General features: G+C 31.9%; 1 protein-coding gene across 1 annotated transcript; it reads left to right on the forward strand.

Annotated features, from left to right (window-relative positions):
- Positions 1-8,539: 8,539 nt before the first annotated feature.
- On the forward strand, positions 8,540-10,733 carry LOC139093854 (zinc finger protein draculin-like). The gene is made up of 4 exons (XM_070644707.1): positions 8,540-8,653; positions 8,858-10,083; positions 10,396-10,416; positions 10,607-10,733. Exons 1-4 carry the CDS (start codon positions 8,540-8,542, stop codon positions 10,710-10,712), a joined length of 1,467 nt encoding a protein of 488 aa, XP_070500808.1. The 3' UTR covers positions 10,713-10,733.
- The last annotated feature ends 1,459 nt before the right edge of the window (positions 10,734-12,192 follow it).

The raw sequence follows: 12,192 nt of genomic DNA on the forward strand, positions 1-12,192 counted from the left end.
ACGATAGATTGAAGGAACTAACATAAGAGCACGTCCTGCTCGTTATGAGAAATTCCACGCAATATTCTTTTGTGTGATGAATGAAAATCCAAAATTAATCGACAATTCAGGATTATTTTCATCACACAATATAGCAAGAATATTCAGCATACAGTAACGGTTTGAAGAATATATGAGAGCAACTGATGCTATCAGTAAATGTGACAAAAAACGAAAATTCAATCATTTCAAGCTGAAAAATAATTCAGAATTAAATTAGAGCTGTTTGAATCGTGATGGTATGGTGACATATGCAGCATTATGTCAGCGTGATGAAAGTTATTTAATTTATTATTCTTATCATCAAGTGTAACATATTTAGTTTTCAACAATGCTGGAATAACAATATCATGTATCGAAATAATGAGGTTTGATGGTGAATATTTATATGTGTGAAATAAATTTTATTTGACATTTTATGTCATTGAGGATGAAGCTCTAGTTGACGATTGAATGGTTTATTGTCAGTTGGTAAGGGGTACAGGGGGTGTTTTTCAGTTATGAGAGGGTGTCTGGGAGGTCAAAATATGAACTACATCATCAACCTCCTTTTCCAACCTATAATCTTCTGTCTACGCCCCTATGTTGTTTCATCCAAAACTAATGTGCTATATTCAATTGTTATTGCTCATTAAAGCCACCAGAAATTAAATTTCATCACAAATTTTCGAAATTTAATAGGAAGTGATTCCTAATTTTACATTTAGGTGAATAAGACCTGATTAAAGCTGGATATAATCATTTAATTAACAAAAAATGAACCACACTTACTCAATAATTCATTAAAACCGATTAAAATTAAACTGGACGATATCTCATCAAATTTAAAAGAAAAATCACCTCATTAACATCCAATTTTCATTGACTAAGCAATTAATTCTTCATCCATTTTCCTTCAAACTTGGATTAAGGTTAGATTCCAACAATTTTTTCCACTTGACATTTTTTTTAATGAGTATTTAAGAAGATTTGGAAAAGTCGGTCTCATTAAAGTTGTTCTATTTTTCAAAGCTTTTAAATCAATTGGATCTTACAAGGTTGTTGATATTTTTGATATATGTGACTTTTTTTAATGTAATGGATTCTCAAAGGAAGAGATTAAGCCCAAATAGCATGAATCAGTTAATCGATCAAATAACACAGGCCGATGCAGTTCTGACTTGGTGATGGATTAGATTCAAATCTAGCACCATGTAAACTTGGTGTTGGATTTTGGTTCCATTAACCAGAGAAGCACAATGCAGCGAACCGTAATTTCCTCCATTTCACGATGCTGTCAGAGTAACTTTGCATTTAACCGTTATTACGGCGACGTAACGGTGCCCTAAGGAATGTGTTGCGAATATGCTTAACCGACTTGTGCTATATATTGTGAGAAGACGAATAACGTTTACTAAAAGGCTGTTTTTGAGAAATAAACGTGCAACTGGAAGCACATGCGAATTCATCTATCTGATGCATGTTGATTATTAACGTTCCTCATTGCCGACAGAATATAAAATAATATGTATGAAAAACTATTAAACTGTTCAATACTTAAACTACTAACTAAAATAACTCATTTTTTCATTTATTTCAAGAACCAGTTTTAGAAACTTCTAAAGTCTTAATTTTATTAAAACAAGGCAACAAAGAAACCATAAATTCCATCTAAATACTAACAATAAAGTACATTAAATTAATTCTATTTTGTTTTGTTTTATTCGTGCTCGTACGTTTCTCTTCTTTTAATTTCATTGACCTTATTCACCACTGGAGGTCAAATGAATTTTGTTGGAATTAAGAATTTTCACTTTTTATCGGTAATCAAGAAGTCGGTCGGAATTCCTCAATTTAAATAAATTTAGATAAGAAATCATAAAGAAAATCAAAAACACGGCAAATTCCAAATCAATTGAAGCAAATTCAAGTCAATTCTCACATTTAATTTGACACAAATTCGACTACTGGAACCAATTATGTAAAAAAAACTATTTTTTCATTCTAAATTGCTAAAATTCAATTCAAATGAGAATCAATGGAGCGAACAGACACAAAAAGCATTTAAAATTCCTTTTTTACAATCAATTGTGAGGAAGAAGATGAAAAGAAATACTTTTATTTGAATCTCTGTTCATTCATTCATTGCTTAGCTTTGCTCAACTTACTGCTGTAACTATGCTGATGTAATATGTAAAATTGGAAACAAATCTATCTTTATGGGTGGATGAATTGTTGGTAAATTTGATTTAGATGAAGCTTGGATGAGGAATTTACTGGGAATATTAAGTTAAGGTTTTGTAGTGGAACTACTTATGTGCTATATTGCTATTTTTATGGTGTGGCTTTCTGGGGATGCTTAGCTAAGCTTCTCAGGTTAATCTAGCTACTCACACTACTAAGTGCCCTCTCACTAAATGACCGCAACATTGGTATGACATTCAGCACTCCTTAATCATAAAGAATATCAAAATATTTGATTTATGGAACTAAAATTCTAACCAGCTAAGATTTCCTAAAGACAATCAGATAAATCTCGCAAAATAAATTCATGATGAGGTAAATAATGCTTAAACAGAAGCTGAATATTACACAACAACTTGTTTCTCTTGTCAATCACACTGTAGCACTTCATAATTTTTGGGAATCACTTCCTATTTCATAAAAAGACATTAAAGTAATTATCCAGATGATGATTGTGATCGTCATTAATAAAAGCATCAAAAGATGTAAAAATAGAGATGAAAACACAAAGCAGCAAAATGTTCTCATCGACTCGAGACACAAAAAGTTTTATTTCATGAATCACGAATCTAGTAAATTTCAATTTTATAGCAAAAGAGAAAAAAATCAACAGAATATAAAAATTCGACAGACATAAAACACGCCACAATGATGATGACCGTAACGTTTTTAACTCGATATCATCTTTCTTGCTGAAATGGAAACTGTTTTAAGGTCTCGAAAAAATTTATTTTTACTTCTCAAGCATAAATTTTAATTCATAAATTGTATATCAATGTATTATCATGGACATGTGTGTATTGTGCATACAGCTGTGACCTTGCTTTCGATTGTTGATTTTCATCCGAGCTGTAATCGTCTGTTTATGTCTAGCATCGGCAATTTATGTACTGAATTATGTATGCTCAATGGAACTTGAGATCTTGAAAAATATTTTCGCGAACATGAGTCATTGAGAGATGAATTTGTAGAGGAACAAGACGCCACATTCGATCAATTATCAAAAATAAGAATAGGAAGTGCCAAAACATGTGAAGAAACGTTGATTCTGTTGTTGTTGAGTATAAAAAATGTTCAATTGCGAGATGAACTTTTGTACGTCGTTCAATTATCTGTGTGGAAAAGCAATTAGTATCGCCAAATATGTTATTAACCGTACATACTGGAATGAGTTCTCTCATCTCACAAAAATGGCAAAAAACGCAACAAAACTATGAAAAAAAAACTTTTCGATTAAGTTTCGCTCTAAATTTTTCTACGCTTTACTTTTTGCTTATACGTCAAATATAAAAAAAAGTTTTATGCATGACAAAAAAAGCCACAAAAATGACAGTTGAAGTTTTCATCGCTGCTCATGCTGTTATGTTGATGCTGAAGTTCAAACAAATTTTCAGTCATGGCTGAGCATACGAGACATTTAAATTTAATATTCAATGGCAGCTAGGCTAAATGCATAGCTTAATTAAAAAGTTTTCACTCGTTTACTAACAAGTGAGAGTTCAGGCGATGCTGCATGAAATTAATACATAAACTAATGGACATATAATATCTTTACGACTCAAGCATTAAGGCATTAAAAATAAATAAATTTTCCGCATCATCAAAACATTCAAAAAAAACTTGCGACGTCAGGTGCTGATTGCTCTAAATTTATATGAAAAATTGAGTTCAGTGCACCCACACAGGCATTCCGTTAAGTATGCGGTCATAAATTTTAAATTATTACAGTTTAAGTCATTTATGTCACTTTGATAAAAGGCAGTCGACTGATTCAAAAATTCATTCAATAAAATTTTTTCATAATTGTGTGAATCTCACATAAAGTCAGCAATAAGTTCCGTAGGAATGATGAGCTATCAGCCACAACTCATTGAGACAGAAAGTGAAGGCAAAAAAAATCATAAGTGGGCAATAAAATTTCCGTTTTTGGCTTTTAAGGCTGCAAATGCGAGACATAAAGGCAATAATATTTATCGGAGGAGTGAACTGTGATTGCAATAAATTTATTTGCAAGAGATCTGCACAGTCAACACACTCTGTAAAGCGATTTTGTCGTCATCATCATAATAATAATAAATTGGTTGATGTCGCGTGTTGGATGATGACGATGATCTCCATGTTGTTGTGTCTGTGGGTGCTGCAAAATATTCGTCTATCAATTCATTTAATGAAGTGCTTATTTTTGTGTGAGAAGAAGCTAATTGGAGTCTTGGGAAGGTTGGTGTATTAATCATACGGAATTGATCTTTATTTAGATGATTTTGCATGTTTTGGCTTTATTATGGACTAGAATAAGACTCAAATTTAATAATTCAGATCCTCAAACATCAAGCTATTGTGATAGAAGTGCAAATACCTTAAATTTTCATAAACGACATTATTTGTCGCATGTTGAAAGTCATTTTTATAGCACATAATATGAATATGTAGGCATTCATATCTAGGAATGAAGAAGAAGTGAGTAGGAGATATGGAATGACACAGAAACAGTTGCGAGACCGAGTCAATAACTAAAGAAATGTTTTGCTTCTTATCAGCAACTAAAAAATGAGTTTAGAATAAATTTCAAAATGTAAAATAAACAATGGATATGAAATAGAAATTTTTATCAGCAGTTTTGAGGCTTAAAATAGAAAAATTAGCGATGACTCATATGTTGTGAATGAACAGAACAAGAAAGAAACTTGAATGAATATAAAAGAAAAGAAGGCACAAAGATGTTCAATTTATTTATTTTTAGACTCTCACGATTTTATTCTCAATTTTGCTGGAATTCCTTCACATTCAAGTCGAACATCAGCAATCTGTTGCTGTTAATGCCAAATATTCTCTTTTGATTCTTTCGTGTGCTTCACATGTGTTTTATCAATTAACATTCACTGCCATTTGGTGGGCCAACAGACCTGAACAGTGGGTTTTCAGTCATTTTATAGCAAGATCATTCAATCAATCAATTCAGCATGCAGCAAATTTGAGGAAGAACCACAAAACAGTTTGGCATACAGCAATAACATTCATGTCGAAAGTCAAAAGAGACATGGAAAAAGGAAGGAAGAGAAACATGAAAGAACATTCCACAGCCATAAATTTGATAATTGTACAAACGAATATTACATGCAACGCATATGCTACACATAGATTCCATATCCATTCACTCATAACATTCTCGTCTAATTTTACATCTCAATTTTACACTCAAATATTTCAATTTTCTATGCGGGATGCCTCAATTATTTCTAATTATTAATCTTCCTCTCCTTTTGTCTGTGAGCATTAATGCTGTTGAATTGTCAGATTTTTTAAGGCACACTAAAAAAAGAGAAACTTTTCCTTACCATTTGATTAATAAAAATTGTTAATCCACTTATGTATTGTTGGTGTTGCTGCTGTTATGAATTCTACATAAATTTCTATGCACAGTGCATTCTCAGTTTAATTTATGGCTGTTTTTTGCGCTCTCTTTCTTTCCACAGCTACTAATACTCACTGCTTATAAAATTATTAAAAATGACTATTAAAATATTGTCTTTGTAGCTAATGCTTGTATTTTCATTATTACTATTATTATAGCTTCGCGTACAAGCAGTGAAAGAGAAATTAAATCGAATTGCCGGCTTGATAATAATTCAACAGTAATTTATATATGAAAGTATAAACTGAATACTTTTGTGAGAGATGTAAGGAGATTTTTGTAATTATACAGCATAAGAAATGAAACGTGATGCTGATAATTGAAAATCTCACGATTGAATGATAAAGTAATTAGTCTTAAGCAATTTGCATGAACGTGTCAATGTTGCATTTCTTATAGGTATGAAAATGTTTAATAATTCTTACAATTATGGGAAAAATTTGCAAGAAAATATCTTAAGATGATTACACGAGGTGTTAGAGGTAGTAATGATGTCTTGAGATGTTTAGAATTACAATATCAAGTAGGCAATTTGATGCTGAATATTTTCTTGGAATAAGAAGAACCCGAGCAGCACTATGTGTTTGACAATATACCATTCAGTCAGCATATTAGCTATGAGACGAGAATTAGCCATGGTAATATCGCGAAGGCTGACTTTGACCCACATTTACTGCGAAATGTACGGATCGCCGCCATGTGCCGCTCGGGAAAAGAAATAATAACAATTTTATGCTGTATAAAGTATAGCTATGATATGCTATATATAAAGTTTTGAAATCTTTCTTTGCAAATGTTGACAGATTAAGTTCGCGACTCATGAACTCTTAAAGACTGTTGAGAGAGGTAGAATTGCATTTTGTATCCGAAATTTGCTGATGAATACAACAGGCATAGGACATGTTTACGAGAACATGCTCTACATAAATATACATGCTTACGAGAATGCTATCAGCTTACTCCGTTCCTGAGAGTATGATCTTTACCTGCTAGAGTGAGAGTAAGGTTTCCTGATGCCGAATCAGAAACTTCTCGGGTAATTTTGGCTCAGTCTCGAGACTTCGGAAAACCTTAGTTGTTAGTCAATGATATAGACAAAATTTTAGACAATCAATTGATCACTAATGATTTATTCGTCTAACGAAGGAAGTATGATGTACAGGGTTATTAAACATCAAAAGGTACCTTTGGTATCGTATTCGTTTGGCATCTCCATACCATATGCATCCAGAAATATTAGCAATCTTTCCCATTCATCCCTACAGTAAATACAGTCAACCTACTTTTTCTATCAAACTCTCAAAAAAATCTAATTACAAAAACTCAATAGACACGCTTTTCAAACTTAATTACTAAACAGAACATGCACTAAATTTTTGGAAACTTTTTTCACAAAGACACATGCCTCTTGAAGTTATTTTGATCTCAATCTGAGAAATTGTTAATTTAAAAGCTTCTTAGAAAATTAATCAAAGCGTGAATGAGTTTGAATAGAATGCTGGAGGTGTAGTTAAACAAATTTGATCACCTACTTGCGCATGCTTCTTTTGGTGATGAATTTAGATCTGAATGAATTAAATGTTTAGATTAAAACACGTTCTTGATGATTAATCTTATTTATTTGGCATAATTTAAGCAATTCCAGTAAAATTCAAATTAAACCAAATGTATTTGTTAATTATAAAAGCCAAAAGTATCACTGCTGCACTAATTTTCTTACTAGTTCCACACACATTACTGTGAACATAAATTAATGATATAAGGAAGTAACAGACGACTAAAAATAAATGAATAACTCTATTGACTCCAGAAATGTTTTCATTCCAAATTATGATGGGCAGGAAGAAGAACTTTGCAACTGATGCAAGCATGTATCCATGAAATAAATCCAGTGTTAAACTCCGATTTGTGTAGAGGATTCCAGGAGTCCACATTGATATTACACGGATAATGATGAAAAATGATAAATTTGACAGCACAATTTGAAGAGTTGACAAGTAGAATCCTTTTTCCATAAACAGTGGATCCTTAATGGATTCGTTGGTTGTAAAATAATTCTTCTTATTTTCTGACAGCTCATTCCATAGGAAATAACTCTCAACAATCGTAATAATCATCAATATTTTATATAAACCTTTACAGCTTGAATTGTATAGGACATGTCGCTGGACTTTAGTTGATAAAAGAATTAAGTTAATAATTATGTACAAGTTGTCATACTCGATAAATGGATCAGCAAGAAGGCTGCAATTCTTGCATTCTGTGAGTTTCTGGACAGTTGGACTGTAAACATGATAAAGTTCTTTTACTGGATATCCACAATTCACACAGCAGTAGGTTAACTCTTCGGCTTGTGGTTTTGCACTTAATGTTTTGATTTTTGATCTCAGAAGTTCCATTTTCTAGAGTTTTAGGTCAGGAACAGCTGCAGCTCTGTAGTTTATTTGATGAATTCTTGTTTTTGATTAAATTTCCAATTTTTATTGAAATTATTTCAATTTTACTCCATAAAAAGTCTGCAAATTAGTCGAAATCCTTAACAAACCCAACTCCGCATTCCTTAATTCAATTCAGCCTTCAACAATTTAACAATTTTATGTAATTCACAAATATTTTTCAAAAATTTCACTCAATAATAATATTTAAACCTTAGAGCAATTTATTTTAATCATATATGCCTACTTTGATTTGTATACAGAAAAATTGTAAACAGTTGTCATACCAAAATGCCCAACAGACGTTATTATATCCCCCAAATGTGGGTAATCTTCTTTTTGGATGAACAAATCTTTTGGATAATTTGGAAGGAAACAGTCACAAAAGTAAATAAACAGAGATACTCAATTTAAAAATAATAAATGCACAATGAATATTTGCCGGGTGTGCTTGCATGAAGGCAAGACAGAGGTTGTAGCAATTTATGAAACCATAAATTGTCGGACAGTAGCTGGAATGGTCAATTTTTGTTCTGGAATTGAGGTAAGTTTTGTAGCAATAAATCCAATGAGTATTTTAGTGCCATAAAATTTTAAAAAATTAATTCGAATCAGAACTAATTTTAAATGACTCTAGGAGGTAAAGAGCTGGTGCTCAAGAGCATGATAAGTTCTCTAGAGTACCCTTACAACTATATTGATGAGTTCTTAACGTTACTCTCTAACATCAATTTCTTTTACTTTTAAGGTATCATCCCAAGACTGTCTTCCTCAAACTGTCTGTTCACAATGTCTAGAATCATTAATCTTAGCATGCAATATAAAGGAACTGTGCATAAATTCAGACAAAATTCTTAAGCAGCAAATCGAGTCAATTAAGGACAAAGTGGTACCAAATTTTGAAATCAAATCAGAAGCTCACCTTGATTCTGATTCCAATATTCAAAATGATGATAGGATATCCAATAGTAATTTTGAATCATCTAGTCGAAATCAAGAAGATAGACTATTTTTGAGTGAATCAAAAGCAAGGTCATCATCACTAGAACAAAATGATTCTGTCCAACCAGATTCAAAAGCTACTCCAACGAAAAAGTCAAAGACTCGACAGTCAAAACACAAATCCCGAGAACCTCAATTGCCATTTAAATGCTACCTTTGTGATATGGAATTTAGGTACAGAAAGGAAAAGTATGAGCATCTTGAAGTGTTTCACACAACTGATGAACTAAAATGCAAATTATGCAAGCATAAATCCCAAACTGCTAGAGGACTTGATAATCATATTATGGTCCACGAGAATCCAGACTTATTGTTCCATATGTGCCATATCTGTGGAAAGAAAAATTACCAAAAAGCTTGTGAGCTAAGACGTCACATTAAGTTAGCTCACGGCGACAAGACAAAACGTTTAATTAATTTTTACTGTGATAATTGTGACTTTAAGACATTCTCAAAGATGAACATGAAGAGGCATTTGAGTACGATACATCTAAAAATTAAAGCTTTCGGATGTCATCTCTGTCCAGACAAGAAATACACATCAAAAATTACACTTGATCAGCACATGATATCAAAGCATGGACAAGAAACTGATTTTATTTGTCAGTGCTGTAAACGGAAATTCCCGACAATGTCATTTCTAAGAAGTCATTTAAAGTCAACATGTTCAGGAAGTCCTGGATCTGTAAGGGAACGTGGAGATCCCAATGAATATAGAGAGCCTTTATATGATGAATTAGATCACTACAGATGTAAACTTTGTGGATTAGTTTTTGAAGGAAAAGGAAAAATTGCACAACATTATGCACAGAGGCATAAACATAACAATTCTTGTGATTTATGCTCTGCTACATTCAACAGTTACTCAAATTTAAAGAAACATATCCAAATTCTTCACAATAAGATTCATAAATATAGTTGCAGTTATTGTTCTAGGTCTTTTGGACAGAAGAATCAATTACAGTCTCATATGTAAGTATTTTGATGTTTTCTGTCTGACATTATGTAGAAATGTCCAGAACTCAAAGTCGATTAGAATTTTGAATGGAATCGAGTCGACTTGAGTCGAATTTTTCATACAAAATCTAAGTCGACTTTGAGGAAATGGCTGAAAATCTGGTCACTTGTTGACTTGAGTTTGGCTTGGATTCTGATTTCATCGAATCTAACTCTGGAACAGAGTCGCGCTTAAGGTCAGATTTTCGTCTATTTCTTTGTTAAGTGCTCTTCTGGGTTAGTTCCTGAAATTAATAAAATTATATTTTCTTCTATTTGATCTTCCAGAAATACTCACACTGGCGACAAGTAAGTATTCTCGAATAGTACAAATCGGTTAATCGATTAAAAATTCAACCCAAACCTAGACAGATTCTATAAAAATCAGGCCACATGACACAAACTACGCCGTTCTGGTATCGAATTTAAATCGATTAACCGACTTGTGCTCTTGCTGACGATACTTCAACTTTAATTTTCTGACATAAATTTATTACAGACCGTTTCAGTGCAAATTTGACTTTTGCAGCTTTCGAAGTGGCGATTTATCAGCTGTTAGCAAACATCAGAAAAAATGTGAAAATAATCCTGTCAATAAAATTTAAAATATTTAAAAAAGTTAAAAATTTATTTCAAAAACTATGAGTAATAATTATAATCAAATTTAAATTCTATCATAAATCCATAAATTCTTGATAAATCCTTCTATTATCCTTCCTGCAAAAATCATTCCTCCAAAATCTGTTTCATCAAAAATTAGCCAACCCTAAATAATTTTTCCAGCAGAGTGAAAAATGTTTGATTCTACAAGAAAATTCCAGCATCTGCAATATTTTCCTTATTCGTGTGTCTTTGATTATTTGAGACACCATCTAGATGTGCTGCGCATCCTAACTAGAAATAATTGAAAATTCGACATCAGTTAAGGATTTTTGAAAATTTTCGTGAGCAGAACAGCTAAATTAATTGAATTATTAGATGATTGCTGATATTTGGATCAATTATCCCGAGCGACATAATGTATGGAAAATGTCAAATGGCACCATGTGTCGCATGAGTCAATTAAAATAATTCCATTTGAATTTGAAGGATTGGAATGGATATTTACAATTCAGCTTTAATATTTTAGTGGATGCAGGTGTGAACTATAAAGCAAAATGTGGTTTTATAGAACTCAAAATAGATTCATGTTAGATTTTCGTGAGAAAAAAGCAGAAATTAAAGTCGAGTTTAGTAGATTTAACTGAAAAGCACAAATCTGTTAATCGATTAAAAATCCGGAACCTGACCTGGGCGACTTTAGCTTGATGTCGGACGCGATTTAAATCCTGCTCGTTTCTAGAGTCACGCCGGATTTGTGCTAGATTTTAGGTCGATCAACCAAGTCTTCAAATCTCTCAATTCAGATTGCTTAGAGATAAATGGATCAAAACTGCTTAAAGTCAATCTGCTTCCCATTCTGCTTAAAGACAGGATCTAATAATAATAGAAATCTACACATATACTACAATATGCAATACACTATAGAAACATATTAAGCATAATATCAGGCAAAAAGCTACACACTTTGTTACTTAAATTCTTAATCACAGCCACAACCACAATCAATCTCAGTCACATTAAGTAGCAAATATCTTTAAAGTAATTCTGAAAATTTTTCGCACGATAATTACCAAATATTATGTCACATTACGCTCATCACCGTTTTCACTCAAGGCTGAAGCATAACTTTTCGTCATTTTTAATTAAATTAAAATCCATGTCTTCATGCTGATTATAAATTAAAGCTCATCAAAGCAAAACGTAGAAATAAAACTAATTTTGTCACTTATTTTCCTGTTTTTTTTTATGTTCACACATGCTACATATGAGAACAAATTTCAAAGCTCAAATATGAGTTAAAACAACTTCGTATTAAATGAAATTTCATTTGAGTCAGCATAAAAAAGCACAGAGGAAGAGAGAAATAAAAGTCAAAAAGTAGAAACAAATATAAATTGAATCAATAAAGTATTCATCAAGTTGAAAATAGCTTTGCAAAACTTGAAATTGATTTAATAGAGAATGATGAAAATATAAAAAAAA

The sequence above is a fragment of the Chironomus tepperi genome, unplaced genomic scaffold (assembly GCF_022539635.2).
Source record: "Chironomus tepperi strain 1889 unplaced genomic scaffold, CSIRO-AGI_Ctep_v1 contig_33, whole genome shotgun sequence".
In the NCBI taxonomy this organism is placed as follows: domain Eukaryota; kingdom Metazoa; phylum Arthropoda; class Insecta; order Diptera; family Chironomidae; genus Chironomus; species Chironomus tepperi.